This window comes from Perognathus longimembris, chromosome 8 (genome assembly GCF_023159225.1).
Source record: "Perognathus longimembris pacificus isolate PPM17 chromosome 8, ASM2315922v1, whole genome shotgun sequence".
Classification (NCBI taxonomy): domain Eukaryota; kingdom Metazoa; phylum Chordata; class Mammalia; order Rodentia; family Heteromyidae; genus Perognathus; species Perognathus longimembris.
In genome coordinates this window covers 1628085-1655380 of record NC_063168.1, presented here as the reverse complement: position 1 = coordinate 1655380, position 27296 = coordinate 1628085, and the positions used below count along the sequence as shown (strand labels likewise).

The 27296-nt window shown below is 48.4% G+C and overlaps 2 protein-coding genes across 3 annotated transcripts; one reads left to right on the top strand and one right to left on the bottom strand.

Annotated features, from left to right (window-relative positions):
- Positions 1 to 538: 538 nt before the first annotated feature.
- Positions 539 to 15931, bottom strand: Tmem127 (transmembrane protein 127). 2 transcript variants are annotated; one of them, XM_048352333.1, is made up of 4 exons: positions 15792 to 15931; positions 15140 to 15440; positions 4251 to 4415; positions 539 to 3079 (listed from the first exon to the last, which is right to left on the bottom strand). In XM_048352333.1, the coding sequence occupies exons 2-4, from the start codon at positions 15381 to 15383 to the stop codon at positions 2772 to 2774; spliced, it is 717 nt and encodes a 238-aa protein (XP_048208290.1). In that variant the 5' UTR covers positions 15384 to 15440; positions 15792 to 15931; the 3' UTR covers positions 539 to 2771. The 2 variants fall into 2 exon arrangements, with proteins under 2 accessions (XP_048208290.1, XP_048208291.1); XM_048352334.1 differs by having other exon boundaries at positions 15140 to 15436.
- A 216-nt stretch (positions 15932 to 16147) lies between these two features.
- On the top strand, positions 16148 to 21419 carry Ciao1 (cytosolic iron-sulfur assembly component 1). Its single transcript, XM_048352328.1, has 7 exons — positions 16148 to 16349; positions 16785 to 16933; positions 17122 to 17233; positions 17686 to 17774; positions 18325 to 18526; positions 19546 to 19633; positions 20751 to 21419. Exons 1-7 carry the CDS (start codon positions 16211 to 16213, stop codon positions 20989 to 20991), a joined length of 1020 nt encoding a protein of 339 aa, XP_048208285.1. The 5' UTR covers positions 16148 to 16210; the 3' UTR covers positions 20992 to 21419.
- The last annotated feature ends 5877 nt before the right edge of the window (positions 21420 to 27296 follow it).

Genomic DNA, 27296 nt, shown 5'->3' with positions numbered 1-27296 from the left:
ACAGCTTTACCTAAATGGACTGTTCCTCAAAGGAAGCCTTAGGCCTTTTCCCTAAAATCTTACCACATAGGAGGGATGGATAGCTTTTCTACAGGTTACTCCTGGGATCCATTTCTATTCCTAGTCCTTTCCAATGATCATTTCTGAAAGTTTCAAAGAAAGGATAGTTTATTTATTATTTGGCCAGTCCTGGGGCTTGAACTCAGGTCCTGGTGCTGTCCTGGGCTTTTTCCCCTGCCCTCCACCCCAAGGCTAGCATTCTACCACTTAAGCTACAGCTCTACTTCTGGCTTTTTGGTAGTTTATTGGGGATAAGTCTTGCAGACTTTCCTGCCTAGGTTGGCTTCAAACTGCAATCCTCAAATCTCAGCCTCCTGAGCAGCTAGGATTGCAGGTGTGAGCCAGTGGCAACTGGCAGGACGGCTGCTTTTATAAGCCACAACCCAAAGTCCACTCCACACTGATGGTGGTAGTTCCTAAGTGGCTGCTTTCTGCAGCTAGGCAGAGGACAAAGCTCAAGGTTTGAACTAATGATGTGGGGCAGAGCCACCTGTTACTTCTTAGCTGTGGGCCTAGGAAACTTCGCAAGTGAAAGGTATCACTATTAGGGGCTCCTGGAGACAAAAATGTCATGCATGGTGCAGGCACACAAATCCCTCTGTGTCAGAAGTTTAATGTCTCTTGCTTCCTTCTAGGGGAAAGGAAAAAAAAAAAACATACTGGGAAAGCTCTGGAAAAAAATGACAAGAAGTCATTGGTATTTACATTCTTATTTGTACTGTCTTTTTGTTTTGCCTTTTAATTTTTTTTTCCTAGAAAAGAAAAACAACCAGGAGATTTATATGACAAACTATCAGTGACAGGATGGCAGGGGAGAAAGAAAGGACAGAGGCATGGGAGGCTAATAAAAAGTGGGTTCCGAATCACGTGGAACGGTCCACAGGGTCATGTCAAGGTCCTCGCGGCATGACCATTCACTTTGGCATGCGTGTCTGGTGCCGGTCTTCTGGCCCGCCCGCGCAGACACCTATGTCAGGGAGAGCTGGCCATGCTTCACCTACCGGCGACAAGCTCAGGATTTTATAGAAAGATGGACTTATTGTAGTTCCTTGGCTTTGTGCTCAGATATAACATGGCAGCCTTTCTTGCCTTAGAAGGGTCTGGAAGAGTGTAAGAGTCATCTTGGGGTACACACTGGTATCCTATCACTTGTGTGCAGACATAGTCTTCACTCACACAGGCACCGTCTCTCATTCCTGGTCTATCTAGACAGAGAAGGAGGGGATGTGACAGTTTCCCAGTCACAGCTCAATGACTGTGTCCAATTATTCTCCATTTGTTTGAACTGCCTTTTGCCCAAAGAGTGGGAGGAGATTGGAGCATCTCCATTTAGATCAGCACTGGACACTGATTCCCAAAAAGCTAGTCACTGAACAAGGACAGCTTGGCCATGTGGCCACAGAAGGCCTCTTTGAGTTTCAAACACTTGGGGCAGAATATTGAGCTAGACCCAGAGAAAATGGGGAAGCCAGAGTGATGGTTGGGCAAGAAAGAGCCAGTAGCACGCTGCAAGACCAGAGTACATTCCAGAAGGGGAGAGGGGCATGCAGCAAGCTGTAGCCCCAAGTCACAGTCTAGGGGACACGCTGAGTCTAAAGGTTATAACCAGCTTTGCTAGTCTGTCAGAGTGGTCCTGACAAAGCCAATGGGCCACTGGTTGGAGTTCCTATGTAGAGAATTGAGGGTCCTGCCCTCCTGGGCCCCGTTCCTGAGCTGAGGCCAGGTTACATCTCAGTGCCGCAGTCCTGAGGAGCACCACGCTGGCCGGCCAGCCAGGCCACAGTCCCAGGCCCTTGGGGGCCACAGGTAGGCCCCAGGGAACCCCAGTGGCTGGGAGGGAAAGGAGCCAGGGCCGGGGCTGCACTCTGCTGGAAGAGCGACTGGGAGGAGTGAGGGACCACAGGCTCAGGCTGAGCTAGCGAGGATCCAAGTATCGCAGAGCCAAAGGCTTTACGGATCCGTTTCCGAAAAATGACAACAGCCTTGTCCCTCTTTTTAAAAGACAGTATCGTTGCTGCTGTTTGTTTTTCTTTTTGTCCTTTAAAACTACTCATTTTAAAAGGTGAAGAGCTCACGAGAGCGAGGGTCTGTCCCTCTGACCCTGTGGGGCACCGCGAGGCCTCGGCCCTGGCTGGCTTCTGCTCTGCTTCCCTGGCTCCGCACACCGGAAGCCACAGCAGGGCGGATGGAGAGAGCCAGTGCTCTGCTACTCAGCAGCAAGTCCTTCCAGAAAACCACAACCCATGTAAAGTGCAGAGAATCCACCGGTGGGCAGCCGGGGCCTGGGGCACTCTGAGAGGGAGGGAAGGGGTCAGCTCAGAGCTACAGGGATGGAGAGAGAGCCTACAGGGCAAGTCCCCGCCCAGTTCCTTGTGCCCTGGTACCAGTTCTCTGTGGGACTGCCCACTCACTCCCAGCCTCAACCCAAAGGGACTCTCAGTCCCAAAGATACGGCCCCTGGGAGGGAGCCTGTGTGGCCCGCCCCTGGCTGGAAGTGATGGGTGACTGGTAGGGGAGCAGTGTGGCAGTAGGGGGAGAGTCACTGAACCCCGCCAGCTTCCGAGAGCAGGGACGCATGGACAGCTGGAAAGGCAGAGGCTCTCCTGGGGAAGGCGTGGTGAGGATGGCCTGCTGGGGAGAGGCGCTCCTCTGGGTGAGGCGGAGCTGTGGCATTGGGCAGGGGCGGCTGAGGAAGCAAGCTCAGGCTGACATTAGGGTGTGTAGGCAGGGGGTGGCTGGAACTGGTTGATGACCTCATACTCTGCGGGGTAGGGCTCATTCTCCTCCATCTCAGACAGCAGTTCCAGTGCTTGCTCTTCCTCCTCTGTCGGGTAGTGACGCAGGAGGTTGGCTGCAGTGGCCAGGATTGAGGCTCCACCAGCTCCTGCTACCAGATAGAAGCTAACAGCAAAGGTGACGTAGACCTGGGAGCCGTGGTACTTCTTATGTTGCTGCTGCTGGGCCAGGATGAGTTCAGAAGCCCAATAAGAAAAGCCAATGACGGTGGCACACTGCAGGACTAGGGGACAGAAGGACAGCACAGAAAGGTAGGATTAGGAGGCCTCTGCAGCCAAGATGCTTGACAAACCAATCACAGCCTCTCAAAGAACCTGTGTGGCCCTAGGACCTGAAGAGAGGTACTTTCCTGGCCATGGGATTCTTGGCCTAGGGTTGGGATCGCTACTTGATCTCACCTTAGCCAGGCAGATTCTCTTTGTGTTAACAATCTGGAATTGGAGCCAGGTGCTAGTAGCTCATGCCTGTTAACACTAGCTACTTGGGAGGATGAGAATGGGTAGGGGTTCAAGGCCAGATCAGACAAAAAAGTTCACAAGACCCTTCTTGACCTAGAGTTGGGTGCAGTGGCAAGTACCCATTATTTTAAGCTATGTGGGAAGTTGTATTGCGGTTCCAGCCTAGACAAAAAAGCCCATGAGACGCTTCCTTCAAAGAGGGAAGCTGGATGTGTTGGTACATGCTTGTCAACCCAACAAAGATGGGAAGCCTAAAATAAGCAGATTAAAGGAGTATACTCAAGCAGGAAGCTAGACCCATCTCAAAACTAACCAGTGGAAAATGGAGATGAAAGCAAGCCTCAGTGGTGGAGCGCCTGTCTGGCCAACATGAAACCCTGATTTCAAATCCTGGTACTACTTGAAAAAAAAGTGCAATTGGGATACTAAGGACATTATATGTTGCTAGGTCCTTAAAAGAAATAAGCCATGAAACTTGTGAGCTAGAGTTGACCAGTACCAGCACAAGCCAAATTGACACACTAGCTCAGTTACAGGAGAGGAGATCAGCTAGACCAGTACAAGCCAGGAAGGCTGGTCGGCAGGGAAGTCAGGAAGGCACAGGACTTGGACACCAGTCTGGGGGAGAGAGCCTGGCTCCTTCCCGCTCACTCCAGGCTGAGCTCAAATGAACTTCAAATGCCATTTTTAGAGAGCTGTGAGGTTCTTTGTGGAATGCTAATGACATTCCCTCCCTACAGATGGACTGAGTGGGTTGGACTCTTGGCAAGCACATTCACAAATCACTGAAGCAAACTGCTCACACACTCGGGCGCTCTGTGAAAAGCTGGAGCTGTCATAGGGGCACCTGGAACCGTGTCTGCTCACAGAGATGAGTCCCAGTGCCACGATGCCCTGTGGCAGGTCCTCCTCCATGGGAACAGGCCCTAGGCTTACCAGTGAGGATGTGGGCGAAGGCATAGCGACGAGTGATCTTCAGGGCTGGATGCTTGGGCCCAAAGACATCCAGAAGGAATGCAGAAAGACTACACAGGATGCCCAGGAAGCAGAAGGCAGCAATGACCCTCAGGAGCAGCACTGTCTGCGGGTTCATGCAGAAATCTGTGGGAGGGAGAATCAGAGCTTCAGGCACAAAGCACTACTCAGAGGCAGGCAACTCCTCCCGGGAAGGGGCTCCGACCCACTCCACCACAGCCTCAGCAAGTCTGGGACGCTGCGGAGCACTGTCTGAGCCCCTGTGACCGGCTGGTCTACGGACGGGGCTACATAGCTTTCATCCTAGCAGTCAGGACTCCAGGTCACTGCTGCCCTTAAGTTCTTCCTTTTCCAGCAGAGACTAGCATGTGTGCACGATTCCATTTCACTGTGCTATGCTCTTCTAACCACCTTTCAAGATCCTGACAAGCTGGAATGTAAACCTATTCTGCTAAAAGGATGCACTAGGCTGGCAGGAAAAGCCCACTGACTTCTGCTCTAAGACAGTGAAGAGATGCTGACATCACAAGTTAATTAGTGCTGATCCTGCTTTCCTTCCTTCTCTTTGTTTCAAAAACAATGTGAAGCCTGGTGCTGGTGATCCTAGCTGTATAATCCTAGCTACTTAGCAGGCTGGAATCTGAGGATCACGGTTCAAAGCCAGCCCAAGCAGATAAGAATCTCACAGATGGGCTGGGAATATGGCCTACTGGCAAGAGCGCTTGCCTCGTATACCTGAAGCCCTGGGTTGGATTCCTCAGCACCACATATATACAGAAAGGCCAGAAGTGGCGCTGTGACTCAAGTAATAGAGTGCTAGCCTTGAGCACAAAGAGGCTCAGGGCCAGTGCCCAGGCCCTGAGTTCAAGTTCCAGGACCAGCAAAAAAAAAGTAATAAAAGATGAACTTGAAGATGCTACAGTAAGTGAAATGAATCAAATATGGGATAGATATTGTATGACTACACTACCCTGTGATCCAGCAATTCCACTCCTGGGCATTTACCTAAAAGATTATAAACCAAGATACAGTAAAGCCACCAGCAAGACCATGTTTATTGCAGCACTATACATCAGAGGCAAGGTTATGGAATCAGTCCAGATGCCCCTCAATGGACAAGTGGATCAAGAAAATGTGGTGTGTGTGTGTGTGTGTGTGTGTGTGTGTGTGTGTGTGTGTGTGTGTGTATACAGACATATACATACATACATATATATGTGCGTATATATGTATATATATACACAATGGGATCGTACTCATCCATTAGAATACTGTACCATTTGTAAAGAAATGGAAAGACTTGGAAAAAATAGGTTACGTGAGGTAAGTCAGGCCCAGAGAAACAAAAGATCTATGTTTTCCTATTATTATTATTATTATTGCCAGTCCTGGGGCTTGGGCTCAGGGCCTGAGCACTGTACCTGGCTTCTTTTGCTCAAGGCTAGCAACTCTGCCTTTTGAATCACAGTGCCACTTCCAGCTTTTTCTGTTTATGTGGTGCTGAAGAACTGAGCTTCATGCATGCTAGGCAAGCACTCTACCGCTAAGCCACATTCCCAGGCCCCATGTTTTCTCTTATATGTAGATAGATTTAGCTTACAAACTCATAAGTAAATACATTGGGTGTTAAGTGTATACTAATATGCTGACTGAAATATAGTAAATTCAAGGGAGATCTCAAATAGTGCAATTCCTTAGACAAAATCAAAAGTTGAGCAAAATAAAACACCAGGAAGCAGTTACTCGAAAAGGTAGGATGGGGTCAAGGGGTAGGCGAATGAAGAGGAAAAGAGGGAGTGAATGCAAAGAATCCAATGTATATCCTACAAACTTAAGATCAAAATATATTGTATTAATAAACTGCTTTGCTAAATAACTCCTTTGTACAACTACTAAAAGATAATAAAAAGGAAAAAAATTCGAGCTTAAAAGAAAAAAGGTAACAAAATAGTCAAATATACAGAGACAGTATGGATAAGGAAAAGATAGAACACTACTTAATATGCACTTTCCGTTCCAAATGATTAAAAAAAATAAGTTCAGGAAATGATTAGCAGTAATGCTTGCACAGCACTAAGAACATACTTTGTTACCAAACTAACACTTAAAAATCGTTAAAATGGCAAGTCTTATGATATTTTACTTCAATAAAATTTTTAAAAGCTAAGCACAGGTGGCTCATGTTTGTAATTCTAGCTACTCAGGAGGCTAGGATCTGAGAATTGCAGGTCAAAGTCAGCCTGAGCAGAAAAGCCCATGAGTCTCTTATCTCCAATTAACCATATAGAAACAAAACAAACAAAGGCAAAAGTGGAGCTGTGGGTCAAGTGGTAATAGAGCACTAGCCTTGAGCTATTTAAAAAAAAAAAACAAAAACCAATGCCCAGACCCTGAGCTCAAGCCACAGGACTGGCATAAATAAACAAAGTTGAAGAAGTTCTGAGAAATGTTAGGTGATATGATGGCCCACATCCATAATCTCAGAGCGAGGCTGAGGCAGCCCCCAGGCTACATTAGAAGACCCTGTCTCAAAAAACAAAAAGGAACAAGGAAGCCTGGTGCTGGTGGCTCACGCCAGTAATCCTACTCAGGAAGCTGAGACCTGAGGATCATGGTTTGAGGCCAGCCCAGGCAGAAAAGTCCATGAGACTCTCATATTCAATAAACTACTCAGAAAAAGCTAGACATGGAACTGTGGTTCAAGAGGTAGAACACAAAGAGGCTCAGGGACAGCACCTCGGCCCTTAGTTCAAGCCCATGACCAGCATACACACAAAAAAGGAGGGGCTGGGAACACCTAGCATACATGAAGCCCTGGGTTCCATTCCTCAGCACCACATACACAGAAAAAATAGGAAGTGGCGCTGTAGCTCAAGTGGTAGAGTGCTAGCCTTGAGCAAAAAAGAAGCCAGGGACAGTGCTCAGGCCTTGAATTCAAGCCCCAGGACTGGCAAAAATAAAAAAAAATGTTAGTACACAGAAGTATTAAATAAATTAGGAAAGATACTACACTGTTAGATTTATTTTGCTTCCTCTCAGAACCCTACCAAAATAAAAGGACTTTTTTTGAAAGCATAAATACACACAAAAAGAAAAAGAAGTGAAACAAAATCACAAAAACTGCAAAGCAAAATAAGTATACCACCTAGAACTTAGATTAGTGTACAGTGTACCGCAGTAGGGACAGGCAACATTCAAGGAGCCCTAGCGATCATGGAGAAAAGGAGGCACAGGGTGGCAATTGTGCACCAAGGAAACTTTAATTCCATGCTTTAAAAATACAAACAGGGGGGCTGGGGATATAGCCTAGTGGCAAGAGTGCCTGCCTCGGATATACGAGGCCCTAGGTTCGATTCCCCAGCACCACATATACAGAAAACGGCCAGAAGCGGCGCTGTGGCTCAAGTGGCAGAGTGCTAGCCTTGAGCGGGAAGAAGCCAGGGACAGTGCTCAGGCCCTGAGTCCAAGGCCCAGGACTGGCCAAAAAAAAAATACAAACAGAAGGGCTGGGAATATGGTCTAGTGGTAAAGTGCTCACCTTATATACATGAAGCCCTGGGTTCGATTCCTCAGCACCAGAAGTGGCGCTGTGGCTCAAGTGGTAGAGTGCTACCCTTGAGCAAAAAAAAGCCAGGGACAGTGCTCAGGCCCTGAGTTCAAGCCCTAGGACTGGAAGAAAAAAAAACAAAAGAACAAATAGAAGCCACGCACCAGTGGCTAATACCTGTAATCCTAGCTACTCTGGAGGGTGAGATGTGAGGATCGCAGTTTGAAGCCAGCCCAGGCAGAAAAGTCCCCACGAGATTCTTATCTCCAATTAACCACCCAAAAAACAAGTGACATTGTGGCTCAAGTGGTAAAGCAGTAGCCTTGAACACAAAGAGGCTCAGGGGACAGTGCCCAAGCCCTGAGTTCAAGTCCCAGGACCAGCAATAATAAGAATAATTAATAATAATGCCAGGGGCTGGGAATATGGCCTAGTGGCAAGAGAGTTTGCCTTGTATACATGAAGCCCTGGGTTTGATTCCCCAGCACCACATATATAGAAAACAGCCAGAGGTGGCGCTGTGGCTCAAGTTGGCAGAGTGCTAGCCTCGAGCAAAAGGAAGCCAGGGACAGTGCTCAGGCCCTGAGTCCAAGGCCCAGGACTGGCAAAAATAAATAAATAAATAAATAATGCCATAGCTTCTAGAAACATAGAATAAAGACTGATCCATAAAGAGGCCAGGACATGATTAAGCATTTTAGGTCTTAATAACTATGAACAGTACAAAATGGGACTTAACTACTTCTTCCTCCTCTCTCCCAGATATTGACACGCTCTCCTTTCATTCAGGCCATGGGACCCCAAGTAATTTAGGAAAACTTGGAAACAGCTGGCCAGACTTATGCTCCAGGTTCCTTTCCTAAATCTTAGTGCCAAGAACTTAGAACTTAGATGTTAAGCCAAGAATTAGCAGGTTGGTGATCATCAGTTGGTAATGCACAATTCAGTCATCAAGGTGCAAACACGTTTAAGGTCCCCAAAGGGGGACCTAGAAATCTGGATTTTACCAAATAACTAGCTCAAGCCTTACTCTGAGAGCACCTGCCCAAGACCTTATAGAAAGGCAGACTAGAAGAAGGAAAGTCTACACATCTGGGAAAGGAACCCAATGCCAACAAAGCAGACTCAGCCCAGCAGAGGGCCGGCACCACGACATCTTGGACAGGGGACACTGCAGGCCTTTATGACTGACATGCATACCCTGCCTCAGGCCCTAAGTTCTCCAGGCAGATGCTGGTTGGACCCAGATAAGTGTCTCATGCACCTATCTGGCTTTGGGTTACCAACCACACTGCCCTCTTTTCAAGACCTCATCTGCGGACCATCTGCTAAACCCCTCTCAAGCATCCATCCTAGATGATTGCCTACTGCCAGGACACTGCCTGTGGGCATGAGCTCTACCAGGAGCCAGCAGCCAACCCTTCATAGACAGAGATAGGATATGGGGGAGAAGCCTGAAAGGGTCTAGAAACCCATGTGAACTCGTGAAAAAGAAAAGCTTCAAGGGCTGGGAATGTGGCCTAGTGGCAATTGTGCTCGCCTCATATACATGAAGCCCTGGGTTCGATTCCCCAGCACCACATATACAGAAAATGGCCAGAAGTGGCGCTGTGGCTCAAGTGGCAGAGTGCTAGCCTTGAGCAAAAAGAAGCCAGGGACAGTGCTCAGGCCCTGAGTTCAAGCCCCAGGACTGGCAAAAAAAAAAACAGAAGAAGAAGAAAAAAGCTTCAAAAAGCTGTCCTCTGGCTCTATTATGAATGCTGTCAAAAGCTGCGACCATTCTTGTGGCCCGTGTGGCACCTGGCAGGCGAGGATGGGCACACAAGTGCTCAAGTGCCTCCAAGGACAATCTGCCAGAGGCTGGGAGCAGGGCCCGATGATTCACTCACATTAATTAATGTGCTCTGAGGGACTAAAAGGCTTCAAACACACGGTATTTTTTTTCCTGCTGGTTGGCTGGCACAGGTCATTCATTTATTTTTCTTAAAAGTGTGCACCTACCTCATATTCTCCTCCGGGCCTTATCTTTTTCTGTTCTCTTTTTTAAGACACAGATGGGCCACGTGTTGTCTTTGTTGGTACTTACTGCCACCCCGGAGTCAGGATGCAGCCAAGATGAGAAACCCAAGCCTCCTCCTGGTTACACAGTGCCTTCAAACCACACACTGTGCCGCTTGGAGCCACCGGGGCCCCGCGCAGCTTGATTTCTATAGAGATGAGGTGGACTTGAAGGAAGGGTCAACGCCAGTATGCGAGGCGAACGGTATAGCTCCGTGGCAGAGTGCGTGCTTATCGTGCACAAGGCCATCATCATCAAGTACCAGCAGGAAAAAGAAAAAGCTAATATGGACTCTTGTCTAAGCCGTCCTCGGAGTCAGCAGAGAGTCAACAAAGAGTCAAAGAGGCAACTTACAGAGTGGAATCACAAACAAGCAAAAGCAAGAAATTCGGTTCCAAGACAATGGTCGCGAGCACGATGCCACAGCTTGGCAGCCATCAGAATCTGGCTTCTGGGGAGAGGGACGCCAGCAAGATGCTGGGCTTGCTACCAAGTCCTTGAGCCCAGTCACTGGCCGCCCTGGGCCACACCGCGCCCGCCTCAGCTCACTGCAGGGCGTTCTGAGAGGCCTGGGCCTTTCCTTCTCTCGCTCACTCTCTGGACTGCTAAAGCCAGGCCCGGCTGGGGTCTGCCCCACGAGTCCAACCATGTGGTACAGACCCTCAACTCACCAGTTTCAATTGCCTTTCTCCACTCCCAGACTGTTAAGTCCTGGGCATAGAGGTGAAGCCCAGTGGGAACTTCCCTGTGGGTTACTGCTAAGGATAACCGGGGACCTGCCTCATGTTGCAAACGGTCTTTCACCAGGAGCTCATAGATCATGTGATAGGACAAGCCCTTACCCCAGTCATGCTGAGTGCCCAGCTCAGGGCCTCTCCTGAGACCACCGTCACAACATCTTCTGCTTCCCTTTGGAGACAGTATGGCAGAGAGGGCAACGAACATCTTTGAGAGGACTACTGAAGATACAAAGCCCACCAAGGTTACAATGATTTCACTGTGGGAGAGAAAGGGCATGAGGGGCAAGGTCCTGACTAAACTCAAGCCGGCCATTCAGTGTACTACTGGCAAGACACATAACACATCCAGTGGTGCTCTGGCCTGTTTATTTTGGTGAGCACTGTAATCATCAAGGAAGAAGGCAGCTGCTTGCTGTGTAATAGGATTCCGAGGAACTGACTTTGCCCAAGGTCACTGGTGAGTCACTGGACTGGATTTGTTTTGAAAGCCCTGGCTTTTCCTGTCTACCTGCTCATTGCTCTAACCCCCCCTTGGCCCAGAGCTGCAGGCAGGAAGGCCAGAGTGGCTTCTGACCAGCCCCGTGTTGCTGTCCCATCTCCCCTCATCCTCCACTCCTTCCCGCTCTGGGAAATGACTGACAATAACCACTAGAAGATGAAGGGTGGAGGCACGGCACACCGCCTCGGCCATCTCTCTACCATCAGCTTCCCACCTACTCCAGACAGGCTTCTAAACACAAGCCACCAACAGGGCCCTGGAGTGCTGAATGGTCATCTGTGCCATCAGTGGTGCTAACCCAGCTGCCTGAGGACAATCTCCCTCTCCACTCAAGACCTGACAATTTGGGATGCCAGTGATACCTCCTGGGTCACAAGCCCTCTCTGGAAGGCCCTTGATCTTTCAGTGACTGCTGTCAATCATCATTTACCCAACCTCAAACCCTCAACTTACTCATTCTCCAAAGATGCTTCTTGAGGCTGTTGGCAGAACTGCCCTTTCCTGGCTACACTGGTAAGGTAGAAGGTCTTGAAGGTCCCCTTCCTAGGGCCACTAAAGGCCGGAGCATTTCTCTGGGCCTGGGCCCAGGTTGAAGAAGTAAGAAAAAATAGGCAACCACTGAGGAAGTAGAGAACTGAGAATTTGTTGAACTGGCTGAATTTGCTACAGCCTCTGAGGCTGTAAGCCTGACAGTGGAAGAGTGACTGGCTTTGACTCAGACTCACCAACTTGAAGCCCTGGGTTTGATGCCTCAGTATTACATAAACTGAAAAAGCCAGAAGAGACACTGTGGCTCAAGTGGTAGAGCACTAACTAGCCTTGAGCAAAAGATGTTCAGGGGTGGTGACCAGGCCCTGAGGTCAAGACCCAAAACTAGCAAAAAAAATAAATAAATAAAAGAAACCCATTATACATGGGCTAAGATCTCTACAAACAAAGCAAATACTACGTAAAGGCAAAAACAACATGCTTTAGAAAAAGACAAAATCGGGTCTGAAAAAAATTTTGTAGGAGCGGGCTGGGAATGTGGCTTAGTGGTAGAGTGCTTGCCTAGCATGCACGAAGCCCTGGGTTCAATTCCTCAGCACCACATAAACAGAAAAGGCCAGAAGTGGCGCTGTGGCTCAAGAGGTAGAGTGCTAGCCTTGAGCAAAAAGAAGCCAGGGACAGTGCTCAGGCCCTGAGTACAAGGCCCAGGACTGGGATAAAAAAATTGTAGGAGTAAATATATATGTGAGGAAAGAAGCTACAGTAAGAACTTAGTTTTTTAACATGCCTGGACAAGGATCCTCTTTTTTCTTTCTTCTTTTTTTGGCCCTGCTGGTACTGGGACTTGAACTCAGGGCCTGAGCCTGGGTGCTGAGTTCTTTTGCTCAAGGTTAGTGCTCTACTACTTGAGCCACAGCTCTACTTCCAGTTTTTCTTTGTTTGTTTGTTTTGTTTTTGCCAGTCCTGGGCCTGAGCACTGTCCCTGGCTTCTTTTTGCTCAAGGCTAGCACTCTACCACTTGAGACACAGCGCCACTTCTGGCCTTTTCTGTTTATGTGGTGTTGAGGAATTGAACCTGGTGCATCAGGTATGCAAGGCAAGTGCTCTTGCCACTAGGCCATATTCCCAGCCCTACTTCCAGTTTTTTGATGGTCAACTGGAGAAGAAGGTCACAAAGTCTTTTTACTGCCTGGGCTGGCTTTGAACCTGGATCCTTAGATCTCAGCCTCCTGAGTCTCTATAGGATTACAAGCATGAGCCACTTGCACCCAGATTATTCTTTACAGCAGCTGGTATAATACAAAGGATAAAGTCCATACAGAGACTATACCATTTTATAGTCAACAGATAGGAAGTAGCCTCAGCAATGCTACCCAGCTGGGAAGCCTTGGGAAAATCACTTTTCTGCTCCCTGGTTCCTGGATCTCTGCAATAAGGATGTAGGGACAGACTGCCTCTCCCTCTGTCACATAAAGTTTATGAAGCCCCACCCCAGGAGGCATCATGAATTCTCTCAGTTTGTGTATGGCGTTAAACTACCGAAACACTGCAACACCACGGGATCAAGTGCCAAAGGCCTAAATGAAGTGGCAGAAAGGTGACAGTGCCGCCTCCAACAAGGCAAACCTTGGGGAATGCGCTGAGAGAAAAGCCATCCAGACACTCAAACTGGATGGTCTTTTGGAATTAGCCACAGGCCAAGAAAAAAGCTGTACAACTTCAGTTTGAGAGAGCCAACACTGCCAATATACCACGAGGGTGAAACTGGGAAACAAACCAGAAGCCCCTACCCCATTGCCTATAAAATCATCCTAAAGCCTCTACAACTCAAGAGGAAAGCAAAACAGGAAGAAGATAGTAGGCCACATGATAAAGCTTTTCAGCCAACATTGCAGAACTGGCATCCAACCCAACACACAGTGGGTTTTCATCAAATCCCAGGACTCAAATCCTTCGAGAAACAATGCCGCTATCTCACATGAAAGGCTTCTAATACAAAGGGCAGGAGACATCTGGAATGCGTCACAGAGTGGCAAAGGAAAAACAAACACCTCCAAGAAAGATTGAAAAGCCCTTGAGGGTGATGAACTATGTTGTTACTAAGGATTGTTTGGGGTCCACTAACCATTTTTAGGTTAAAAACCAGACTCTAGGGAGAGGGGTATGAGGGACAAGGTAACAAACAGTACAAGAAATGTATCCAATGCCTAACGTATGAAACTGTAACCTCTCTGTACATCAGTTTGATAATAAAAATTTGGAAAAAAAAAAAAAACAGACTCTAACTAGGCACCAATGGCTCATGCCTGTAATGCTTGCTACTCAGGAGGGTGAGATCTGAGGACCCCAGTTCAAGAGAAACTCAGGCAGGAAAGTCTGTGAGACACTTATCTCCAACTAAACAACCAAAAAGCCAGAAATGGAACGGTGGCTCAAATGGTAGAGCACTAGCCTTAAGCGAAGAAACTCCAGGACAGGCTCTGAGTCCAAGCCCCAGTATTAGCACACGTGTGCTGACACACGTGCACACACACACACACACACACACGGAGGAAAAAAGACAAAACACCCAGGATGGGCAAGTTGCTCTCAAATCTTTGTGCCTTCACCCTCATCCCGAGATAGGATAGGACCACCAAATGAACTGTGGTGAGCCTTAGGACAGGCCTGCTCTAGGCTCTGGACTTCCTCTTCTTTCTGCCTACCTGGCTGGCAAGCATAATGTAGAACCAACCAACCTTACCTCAGTCAGGCATACTTGTAAGGCTTCTAGGCACCAAACTTCAATTATTGAGTGGCAATGTTACTGACTTCTGATGCCCTTAGACCCTCCCACCTTTTTCTCTAACAATAATCTTAGAAAAGTAAAACATCTTTTAAAATGCAGTAATATTGGCTGGGGATATGGCCTAGTGGCAAGAGTGTTTGCCTTGTATACACGAAGCCCCGGGTTCGATTCCCCAGCACCACATACATAGGAAACGGCCAGAAGTGGCGCTGTGGCTCAAGTGGCAGAGTGCTAGCCTTGAGCAAAAAGAAGCCAGGGACAGTGCTCAGGCCCTGAGTCCAAGGCCCAGGACTGGCAAAAAATAAAATAAAAATCCAGTAATATTAAAGATTCTTTTTTTCCCCCATCAGTCAGGCTACCTCAAAGTAAGTTTTCCTTTATTCTACAGGTTCCTAAGAAGGAGGATGGCTAGTTGTGACACCAGCACCCTCATCTTTTCTCTATATACGTACAGTGTCCTCCCGGCAGATCCTAAAATAGCAGCAGTCCGGGTTAGCATGACTGCGAGTAGGTGCCTCGTGGAGTAACATCAGATTTAATGAAGGGGCTGGACCCCTAACAGAGCCACCTGGTGGGCGTAACACCAGGCAAGAACGGGGCTCTTTCCCTCGATCAAACGTTTCTCCCCACCCTTGGCGATCTCTGCCCCGACCAGTCCCCTCAGTCTGCCTTGCTCCCCACCCCCCTCCCCAGGCCTGGAAGGGCCACAGCGCCGGGCGACAGCTCACCTTTCAGCAGGTCCGGGTGCACGTAGCCCAGCACATCCGAGACTCCCAACTCCTGGCGGGAACAGGTGCCTCCATGGATGTGCAGCCAGGCAGGTTCGGCGAGAGCCGTGCAGAGCGCGGTGATGGACAGGGCCCCGGGCAGGGCCGACGCCAGGCTCCGCTCGGGCTGCTTGGGCAGAGCGCTGCCCCCCGGGCTCCTCCGCCGGCGCCCGCCGGGCAGCCCTGAGCCTCCCGGGGCGTACATGCCCGGGGCCGCCCGCCGCAGCCGGGCGCGGGCCTCCGCGGGGCGCGCAGAGCCTGCCTGTCCCGGAGAGAGCGAGCTGCTGGGGGGCCGAGGCCCGGGCCGTGAGGGCCGGCCCCGGGGGGAGGGCGGGCGGGCGGGCGGCGGGGACCCGGGGGGCGGGGCCGGGAGACGGGACCGGGGCGGAGGGCGGCGGGGGCCGCGGCCAGGCGGGGGCCGGGCGTCCGGGATCGAGAGGGAGGGGACGCGAGGGGTCGGTTACCGGGGGCGGGGGAGGGGGGACGGGGACGGCCCCGGGACCCAGGCTCTGGGCCGGGCCGCGGGGACGGGGACCGGGGGCGCGGGACCGGGGGCGTGGGAGGCGACCTGTGTAAAGAAGAGACCCGCTCCGCTCCGGCCCCCGCTCCTCACCGGTCAGCAGGCCTCGGGGCTGGGATGGCGCCGCGCCGCCCCGTCACGGGCTCCTCCGGCGGCCGGGGCCGAGCGATCCCAGGCCCCAATCCCGCAACGCCCAGGCCGACCCCGGCCGAAGCACTTCCGGCTTCCTCCGCCGCCGCCGCCGCCGCCTCCTCCGGCTCCCCGCCCCGTCCCCGCCGACGTCACACGCTGCGCGCGCCGCCGGCTCCCGGCGCCGGGCCTGCCGGGACTGGTAGTTCGGAGCGGTCTGGAGGCGCTTCCCGCGACGGCGCCGAGAGGCGCGACTACAACTCCCAGAAGGCCGTGCGGGCGCCGCCGCGGGCGCTCCGGTTCCCGGGGCGGTCGGGGGCGGAAGCCGGGCTCTCCCGGGGACGCCGCGGGGACGCGCGCGCTGGGACTCGGCGCCGGCCGCCATGAAGGACTCGCTGGTGCTGCTGAGCCGGGTCCCGGCGCACCCGGACTCCCGCTGCTGGTTCCTGGCCTGGAACCCCGCGGGGACGCTGCTGGCCTCCTGCGGCGGCGACCGGAGGATCCGCGTCTGGGGCGCCGAGGGTAAGCGGGGCGGGCGGCGGGCTCCCGCCTCCGGGGCCGGGGCCCGCGCGCCGGGCTGACGGGCGCGGGGGAAGCGGCCTCGGGGCGGGGCCTGCGCCGCCGGGGGCCCCGGGGGCCGGGGCCGCCGCGGGGAGTGGGGATCGCGGCCCGGGCCGGGAAAGGGGGCCGGAAGGCGGCAGCCCGCAGCGTCGTTTGCGGCTTCGGAGAGTCGTTGAAAGTGGTTTTTCAAAATAAATAAACGAGTGAGTAAGTAGGAGAGTGCCTCCGAAGGAAGCAGCCAGGTGCGTTCGTGAAAAGCACACTGCCAAGCACGCCGCGGAGACGCGACCCCGGTGTGGGGCTCGCCTTTTGTCCCTGGTGGTCGAACGCACCGACGGTGCTCCCGCACCTTCCCTACCACCCAGCTCCAGAGCCTGGCTTGCCCTCTGCCTGTAGGTGACAGCTGGATCTGCAAGTCTGTCCTTTCTGAAGGCCACCAGCGTACTGTTCGGAAAGTGGCTTGGTCCCCCTGTGGGAGCTACCTGGCCTCCGCCAGCTTTGATGCTACCACTTGTATTTGGAAGAAGAACCAGGATGATTTTGAGGTAACCAGACTGGGTGGGACCATGTCCCCGTGTGTGCCCCTCGGAGCCACCCTGGGCCAGCTGAGCTGCACCTTTGGCAAGACCACACCCCTCACTTCAATCTTGCCCTGTGGAATTCATGACCTTAGATTTGGGGTAAACTGTACGAGTCTCCGCTGCCATTAATACTTATCCCTGTTCCTTTTCAGTGTGTAACCACTCTGGAGGGCCATGAAAATGAGGTCAAGTCAGTGGCTTGGTCCCCATCTGGCAACCTCTTGGCCACTTGCAGCCGAGATAAGAGTGTGTGGGTCTGGGAAGGTAGGTCCAGGCCCCTCGTGGCATGGCATTGATAACTGTTGGCCAACTGGTAGGTAACCGATGAAGAGAACATCACTCATGGGGTATTTAAGTAAGAGAGAGAAAGTTTGTCTCCAAACTGCTGCCCCCCTGGATTTCCATGGTGGAGATGGATGTGTCTGGAAAAGGGGGGAGGGAGGTGTGGCCAGGTGGGAGGAGGTGGGAGGTGGGTGGCCAGCCCAGAGTCCAATGGGAGGCGTGGAGGGGGGCAGTCCAGGGTGTGACCTAGGAGAAGGGGGAGGCGACTGTCTCGGGGTGTTCCAGTTACTTAGGTAATGCAGGTACTGGACAGAGACTTTAAACAAGGCACCCTCACAGGCCCAAGCAGACCTTATGATAACTAGCTCACAGAGACTCCTGTCTAGGTCCCTGACAGTTCACCTAGCCTGTTCCTTTCCTATGTTCTTCCACAGTTGATGAAGAGGATGAATATGAATGTGTCAGTGTTCTCAACTCCCACACACAGGATGTCAAGCATGTGGTTTGGCATCCCACCCAGGAGGTGAGTTAAGAGTTAGGCCAAAGCCAAGCACCGGGGGCTTGTGCCTATAATCCTAGCTTCTCAGGAGGCTGATATCTGAGGATCGAGGTTAGATGCTAGCCTGAGCACATAAATCCCTAAGACTCTTACCTTCAGTTAACCAGCAAAAAAGCCAGAACGAAGCATGGCTCAAATGGTAGAGCTCTAGCAAAAATGGAGCTGAGCAAGGGTGTAAGGCCCAGAGTTCAAGCCCCAGTAATGGCACACTCAAAAAGTCAGGTTTGTTGGGAGGTAGGAACTCTGGTGTGGAAGCTTGTGTCTAGCTGTCCTGTTTGCTAAGGCCTGAAGCTGGTTTTTACAGGGCTTTATCTGTGTGACTGAAAAATATTAGTCCCCTAATGTGGACGTTTAACAATGAAACCCCTCTCTGTGTAACATAAGCTAAAACAAAAAAATTATTCCTCTTATAAAACAGATCTCTGGGACTATCCTGTCCTGGAAGAAGGAAGTATTGGAAGCACAATTACTTCCTAGGCCATACAGACAAACCCTGGGTCTCTTCCTCTCACAGCTGTTAGCCTCTGCCAGCTATGATGACACAGTGAAGCTGTACCAGGAAGAAGAAGATGACTGGGTCTGCTGTGCCACCCTTGAGGGCCATGAATCTACTGTATGGAGCTTGGCCTTTGACCCCAGTGGCCAGCGCCTGGCATCTTGCAGTGATGACCGAACTGTCCGCATTTGGCGCCAGTATCTACCAGGCAACGAACAAGGTGAGTGTCTAGTAGTAGAGCTAAATGACAGTATTCCTCCATTAACATACACTTGTGAGTCGCAGCAAATTAAAAATAACATCTCCAGGAGCTGGTGACTCATACTTGTAACTCTAGCTACTCAGGAGGGGGACACTGAGGATCGCCTTTCAAAGCCAGCCTGGGCAGAAAAGTCCCTGAGAGAGTCTTAAATAAATAAATAAATAAATAAATAAATGCCTGCGGGCTGGGGATATAGCCTAGTGGCAAGAGTGCCTGCCTCGGATACACGAGGCCCTAGGTTCGATTCCCCAGCACCACATATACAGAAAACGGCCAGAAGCGGCGCTGTGGCTCAAGTGGCAGAGTGCTAGCCTTGAGCGGGAAGAAGCCAGGGACAGTGCTCAGGCCCTGAGTCCAAAGCCCAGGACTGGCCAAAAAAAAAAAAAAAAAAATGCCTGGGAATGTGGCCTAGTGTTAGAGTGCTTGCCTCATATACATGAAGGGGGGAAACAAAATAAGTAAATAAAACGCGCCATAAGAGGGCTTCAGATAAGAGTGCTGGAAGAACTGGGGAAAGATTTGGGAGAGAGGGCATTTCATTCCAAACTTGAGAGGGTATGTAGGCTTCTAACTGTCACACAAGATTCCCGGTAGAATGCCCAACAGCATAAGTAGTGACTGGTAGTGCATGAGTAGTGGTGGGAGTGACTGGACTTAACATGAGGAAAGGTAATTCCTTAAGATGAGACCGAGGATAGAAGGGATGGGGGAGGAGTGAATTGGGCTGCCTCATCTACTGGGTGGCCTTACAATGCAGGGGTAGTTTGATAATGGCCTGCAGGAGAATGGGGATGCTTCTTAGAATTCTCTGCCACAGTGTATGAGACAGATAAGGAGGATGGGGACAAAAGGCTGGAGGTAGGGGCCTGACTGATTGAAGGTGGGTTGAGGGAGGGCACGCTGGGTCCTCCTGCAGCGTTGTCGTTATTCCCAGGACATAAACAATGTCTTAGGCTTAAGGGAAGTCTGTCGTGCAGGGGTGGCGACCAGCGGCACTGACCCCAGTTGGAAATGTATCTGCACTTTGTCCGGCTTCCACTCCAGGACCATTTATGATGTTGCTTGGTAAGACCTCCACTTCCCATGCCTTACAGGAGAGATTTTAGAGATCTCGTGGCCCTTGCTCTTCTCACATGGAAACTCAGAGAGACTACCTCCTTTTCTTCAGATCAAGTCAGTCTTAAGAAGTAGTTAGCCTGGGATTTATAGCAGCTGATTTAGATCCAGCCTGGGTCTGGGTCTGGGTCTGGGTTAAGACCATGGGCATAAGCAGTACAAACAAAACAAAGATCCCAGGCTGAGCTGGGTTCCAGTAGCTCATGCTTGTAGCAACTACTCAGGAGGCCAAGCTCTGAAAATGGTAGTTTGAAGCCAGATGGGACAGTAAAGTCTTTGAGACTCTTACCTCTCACCACCAAAAAGCCAGAAGTGAAGTTGTGGCTTAAATGGTAGACCTGTAGAAATGAGCAGATAGCTAAGGGACAGTGCCCAAGACCTGTGCTCAAGACCCAGTACCAGCACTCACGCATGTGCATTTCTACGCACACACAGATCCCAAACTGTGAAGGCAGCACGAGTCCTTAGGGCTCACACAGTATGGTGTAGTCCTGAAATTAGTGAACCTATAGATTGTGACTGGGTCTTTAATGGCTTGGTAGCTGCAACTTGCCCACCAGTAAGGAGGCTTGAAAAAAGCCATTCATACAGGAAAGGAGAGAGGACAAGTCTGGTCCTGAAAGTTGGATCTAGGAAACAATCTCAAACCATGAAAAAAGTTCATGTGCATCAAACCATTCTAGCAAACATTTGGGAATAACATACTTAACAAAAACAAGCTTAAATTGTGACAAAATTGAAGTCTATTATATCCTTTAGAAAAATAGGATAAGAATACTTCACGCCATAGGTATTATGCAAAGTGAGAAAAGTGCCAGTCAGTTATATGTAGGGTAATTATGTAGTTTACATTATGGGGGTGGGGAACTAGCTGGATAGAAGCACCTGCAGACTTTAGAAGGCTGGCGTTTGTGGCTCTTAACATTAGGAAAGCTCTTCAACAAGAACCTTTTCGCTGAGGGCTGAAATTGGGAACAAGAGGCTAGAGCAAATTTCCCTACCTAATTTGCCTAGTTGGGGAGGCAGAGGGCACCTCCCTAGCCAGTGCTGCCTGTGTGCCTCCCAGGTGTCAGCTGACAGGCGCCCTGGCTACAGCTTGTGGGGATGATGCCATCCGAGTGTTTGAGGAGGATCCCAGCTCAGACCCGCAGCAGCCCACCTTCTCCCTGACAGCCCACCTGAGTCAGGCCCACTCCCAGGACGTCAACTGTGTGGCCTGGAACCCCAAGGAACCCGGGCTTCTGGCTTCCTGCAGTGATGACGGAGAGGTAGCGTTCTGGAAGTATCATCGGCCTGAAGGCCTCTGACTTGCGAGAGCTGTGGTTCCCTCTAGAAAATATCTCAAGACTTTCTCAGTCCAAAGGAAGAACTGAAGATCTAACTTGGCTCATCTGTTCGGATTTTTGTACAAGCGTGGAGTCACGGGGCCATTTGGTTTTCCCTCTTTTGACTTAAGGGTCTCAGTAGGACCACAGAACATCAGTACATTATTATGCCACAAATTATGCTTGCTTTAGGGCACGGTGTTAAATTTTGGGGTGAATAAGTATTTATAATTGCTATATATATGTAGGAAAGGGTGTCTCTCAGACCCAAAATTGTGAACTTTATGGATATATGCATCTGTATTCCAAGTCCTATTTCATAACAACATTCACAGTTTTTTAGAATTCCATGTGAATTGTCTGAGATAGTTCTGCTTCCTCAATTTCTAGATAAATCCTTGCATTTAAGACATTCAGAATTGAAGGATTTTTTTTTTTCTTTTTTGCGGGGGGCGGTGATAGGTGGCTGGATCAGGAATAAAGGGATACCTCTACTTTTTCCTAAATACACACTCCTGTGTCATGCTATGATGGCAACTAGGAATATGAAAATTGAATGGGGAAAGATGAGAAAAGGGAAATTACTGGTCACAATCCAAGTATTCTAAGGGTGGCAGCAGACACGTCTTAAAAAGATTGTGTTCCTCTTCAGGACCACAGCACGTAAAAAAACCATTAATTTGTGATATTATATTTCCAAGGTGAGCCCTTCAGAAACCAGCAGCTCTTCTGTAAGGAACCATGAAACACATAGGTGTGCTGCTCACTGGCCATGTGTCCTCCCCCTGCTGAGACCCTCAAACCACATTCGTGTGCCAGCTCCCTCTATGGAGCACGCACCGGTTACTGACAGCACTCCTGTTCCAAGTGTGCCCACCGGCCCCTGCCAGGAGCTGCTGGCAGAGCCCACCCCTTTGGCAACCTCCCACGTCTATCCCAGAGGCCTGAAGCTACTATCCCCAGCACTGTGCGGCAGACATTTCCAACCAAACAGCTGCCAGTAGGTCATATCCCCTGAGCCACCAAGCATGCATACACGCTGCGGCAGGCCAAGCATCAGCCACTTGCGGGGAGAGATCCAACCCAGTGCCAAGGCACACACAAAATCCTGCGCACCCATGGGGAGTTCAGTCGTGTTGAAGCCCATGCCTGTCCCGAAGGCTCAAATCTAACCCAGTCCCCACTGCACACTGGACTGAGCTCCTCTCAGCTAGCCTGAGGCGCAGTGCGTGCGCAGGACCTTGATGGGCCAGGGACCCAGCCTGGGCTAGCCTACCCCGTGTGAACTAGCACAGGCCAAGCAAGGACTGCCACCAGTCAGGACAGAACAGGCCAAGCTCAGGCCAGAAGTCAAATGCAGAAATTACAATTAAAGGTTACAAGATTCATGGACAATCGAGAAAAAAGCCAACAACAGTCCAGGGAAGGACCCCAGTGAAAGTGAAGAAGAAGAGATGGAAGACTAAAGAACCATTAAAGAAATGACAGAATTGGCCAAAGAAATAAAAGGGGAGGGGGCTGGGAATGTGGCCTAGTGGTAGAGTGCTTGCCTAGCATGCATGAAGCCTTGGGTTTGATTCTCATCACCACACATACAGAAAAGACTGGAAGTGGCGCTGTGGCTCAAGTGGTAAAGAACTAGCCTTGAGCAAAAAGAAGCCAGGGACAGTGCTCAGGCCCTGAGTTCAAGCCCCAGGACTGGCAAAAAGAAAAGAAACAAAAGGGGGAATGCAAAAACAATTTCAATAGTACAAAAAAAATGACAAAGGAAATCCGAGATTTCAAAAGAGATGCAGATAGACACAGTATACACCTCTTTAAATGATGAAAATAATACGTAGAACTGATATCAAAAGCACAAGAGGCTCAAATTCCAAAATGCAAACAAGAGTGGAAGCCATAGGTAATAGAGTAAGTGAAATGGAAAATAGAATATCGGGAGGCAAGGTTAAAATAGAGGAGCTGGAACAAAGTCAAAGTTTATGGAAAAAATACTCAGAATGTAGCAAAGAGAAACTTGGCCAAGAAATTACATCTACACATAATTGGGATCGATGAGGGGGAATAACTTAATAGTAGAGGCATGGAAAGCCTGTTCAGAAAAATAAAACAGAAAACTTCCTTTTTTTTTTTTTTCTTTTGCCAGTCCTGGGCTTGAACTCAGGCCTGAGCATTGTCCCTGAGCTGCTTTTTGCTCAAGGCGAGCACTTACCCAAAGTGTCAGTTCTGGCTTTTTCTGTTTATGTGTTGCTGAGAAATCAATCAGGGCTTCATGCAGGTTAAGCACTCTACCACTAAGCCACATTTCAACCCATCTTAAGAAGGAAAATCTCACTTGCCTAATAGATACATATAGAACCCATAGTAGACAGGATCCAAGAAGAAACACTTCTAGACACATCATAGTAAAAACATTAGACTTGAATAGCAAGGAACTGATTTTAAATTCTGCAAAATCAAAGATGGAACTATATTACAATGGAACGAAAATCCGAATCACTGCAGACCTCACCAAACAAATCCTCAATGCAAGAAGAGCATGGAATGGTATAATCCAAGCACACACTTGAAGATCAGAAACTGCCAACCCAAAACTATCACTTACAATTGAACCAGCATTGCAAAGAATACTAAAGGAGGAATATACTCTGAAAAAAAATAAAAATCAAGGAAATACATCAGACAAAAATGACTAGAAGACCAATTGCAGTAAGCCCAGGAAGAGAGGAAAGAAAATACAGGAAAAGAAGTAAATGGCAGGAAACATGACATCTCTTTAATCCTAAATATTAATGGACTCAATTCCCCAATCAAAAGAAAAGAACTGCCAATTGTATCAAAAAACAAGACCCATCCATCTATTGTCTCCAAGAGACCCATTTCACAGCCAAAGGTAAAAACAAACTGAGTGAAGACATGGAAAAAAAAAGTCTATGCAAATGCCATATTGATACCTGATAAAAATAGGCTTCTCATTAAAATCAGTACAGACAGACAAGGCCACTACATATTAATAAAGGGAATGATCCATGAAGAGGAAATCACCCGTCAGTATCTATGCACCAAACAACGCAGCACCTAAATACATTAAACACTGACTTACAGAACAAGATAGTCCCAAACACAATAATGGTGGGAGATTTTAACATCCCACTCTCACCAAAGGACAGGTCAGCCAAACAAAAGATAAGCCTCTGAACTAAATAATACCATAACCCAAATCGACTTAGACATCTACAGAGTTTGCCAGTAAGCAATGATCCAATACACATTGTTCTCAGCAGCCCATGGAACATTCTCCAAAACATCATAGCATTGTCCAAAGAAAAACACAAAGTCCACAAAGAACCCAAGCAAATGTAAGAGGATTGATAAAATCTCTTGCATCCTGTCCGACCATAGTGGGACCAAACTAGTTCTTAACAGAAAAACATAAATACTGCAGAAATTATTCAAATGCATGAAGGCTGAACAGCACACTACTGAATAACACCTGGGTCACAGACAAAATTAGAAACTTCCTACAACTCAATGAAAATGAAAGCATCACAACAGAACCTCTGGAGTAGAGCAAAAGCAATACTAAGGGGAATGTTCATAGCACTAAGTGCATACATCAAATAGCTCAAGTAAATAACCTCATGATGCAATTAAAACTGCTAGAAAACCAGTCAAATCTGAAGCTACTGAACAGATAGCAAAGACTAGAGCAGAAATCAATGAGATAGAAAATTTAAAAATAATACATAAAACCAAAGAAACAAAAGGCTGGGGTTTTGGGGGTTTTGTTTTCTTATATAAAATTGACAGACCACTTGTGAGATGAAAAGACAGAAGAGTGGAAATTCAAATCAACAACTTCAGAGATGCCACTGGGAACATTACAACAAACATCCAAGTAATCCAAATGATTATAAAGGACTACTTAAAAAAAAAAAACTATACCCATTAACGAAGGAAAACTTAGCAGAAATGAATTTCTAGAAACATACAAACTGCCAAAACTGAACCAAGAAGATGTAAACCAGCTAAACAAAGCAATAACACACAATGAGATAGAAGTAATCAAGTCTTCCAACAAGGAAAAAGCCGAGGCCCAGATGGTTTCACCACTGAATTCTTTAAGACTTTTAAAGATGAACCCATACTAATACTCTTGAAGCTTTTCCATGAAATAGAAGCAGAGGGAGCAATTCCCAAATTAATTCTGTGAAGCCAATGTCACGCTCATCCTCAAATCAGGTAAGGATCTGTAACAATACAACAAAAAAACTACAGACCAATTTCTCTGATGAACACAGATGCAAGCTCCTCAATAAAAGAGAATCCAACATAATCAAGAAACAAATGTTAAAAATCATACATTTGGACCAAATAAGCTTCATCCCACAAATGCAAGGTTGGTTTAACATATGCAAATCAATAAATGTAATTCGTCACATCAAGGGAGCCTAGGTCAAGAACCACACGATCATCTCATTGGATGCAGAGAAAGCCTGCGACCAACTACAACACTCGTTCATGTAAAAGGTCTGGAGAAACTAGGAATAGAAGGAACATCCCCTAAAACAATAGAAAATAACATGACACACCAACAGCCAATATCATACTACATGGGGAAAAACTAAAACCATTTCCCCTAAAATCAGGAACAAGGCAAGGATGCGTACTCTCTCCCTTCCTCTTCAACATAGTTCTGGAATTTTTAGTCATAGCAATAAGGCAAGAAAAGGCCTTAAAGGGATCCACATAGGGAAAGAAGAAATTAAACTCTCCCTATTTGCAGATGGCATGATCTTACACCTGAACAACCCAAAAAACTCCACTTCCAAACTCCTAGAACTAATCAGCAAATTTGGCAATGTAGCAGGATACAAAATTAGCCCACAAAAATCAGTAGCCTTTCTGTATTCCAACAATATACAAGCAGAAAGGGAAATCATTTGCAATAGCCTCAAAAAAACCCACAAAAACCCACACCCAAATGACTTTCTATGTTACACAAATTCCCCATCAAAATCCCAATGACAGTCTTTACTGAGATAGAGAAAACAATCTATTGGAACAATTAAAGAATTACAATACCCAAAGCAATTCTAGGCAAAAAAAAAAAAGCAATGCAGGTGGTATCACAATACCAGATTTCAAATGCTACTACAGAGCCATTAAAAAAAAAAAAAAAAAAACCAACATGGTACTGGCACAAAAATAGACCCAAAGATCAATGGAATAGATTAGAGGACCTAGAAATAAAACCATACATGTACAGTCATCTGATATTCAACAAAGGAGCCAAAGACATACAGTGGAAAAAACGTAGCCTCTTCAATAACTGATGTTGGGAAAACTGGGCAGCCACATGCAGAAAACTCAAAGGCGATCCCAGCCTGTCACCATGCACTAATATCAACTCAAAGTGAATTCAAAGACCTCAACATCAGACCCAAAACTCTGAAACTATTGCAGGACAGAGTAGGAGAGAAAGTAGAACTTACAGGTATAGGCAGGAACTTCCTGAATAGAGTCCCAGAGGCACAACTTGACAAATAGGACTACACTAAAATAAAAAGTTTCTGTACAGCTAAGGATATAGCTACTAAATTAGGAAGACAGACAAACAATTGGGAAAAGATCTTTACCAGCAATACATCATACAAAGAAAAGCCTAATATCCAATATATACAAGGAGTTCAAGAAACTAACCCCTTCCAAATCAAAAAGCCAATCACTAAATGGGCAAGGGAGGTAAGGAGAGACTTCTTGGAAGAATGGGTAAGAATGGTAAACACATGAGAAAATGTTCATCATACTTAGCCATAAAGGAAATGTAAATCAAAGCAACTCTGAGATTTCATCTTACCCTAGTTAGACTGGCCAATATTTTGAACTGACAACAAATGCAAGGAAACATACTGCATTTCTGATGAGAATGTAAAGTAATACAACCACTCTAGGAAGGCAGTCTGGAGGTTTCTCAAAAAAAATAGACATCCCCTATGACTAGCTGTTCCGCTCCTAGGCATCCACCCTGAGCAACAAACAGCAACCAGGACACGACAAGGACACCTGCACTTCCATGTTCATGGCTGCACTGTTCACAATAGCCAAGACATGAAAACAACACAGCTGCCCCACCACAGAGGAATGGATCCAAAAAAACGCAGTACCTATATACAATGGAATTCTCCTCAGCCATCAGAAAGGATAAAATAATGGCATTTGCAGGGAGGAAATAGAACCATAACAAATCATGTTGAGTGAGGTATGCCAAGATCAGAGAAGGAAAT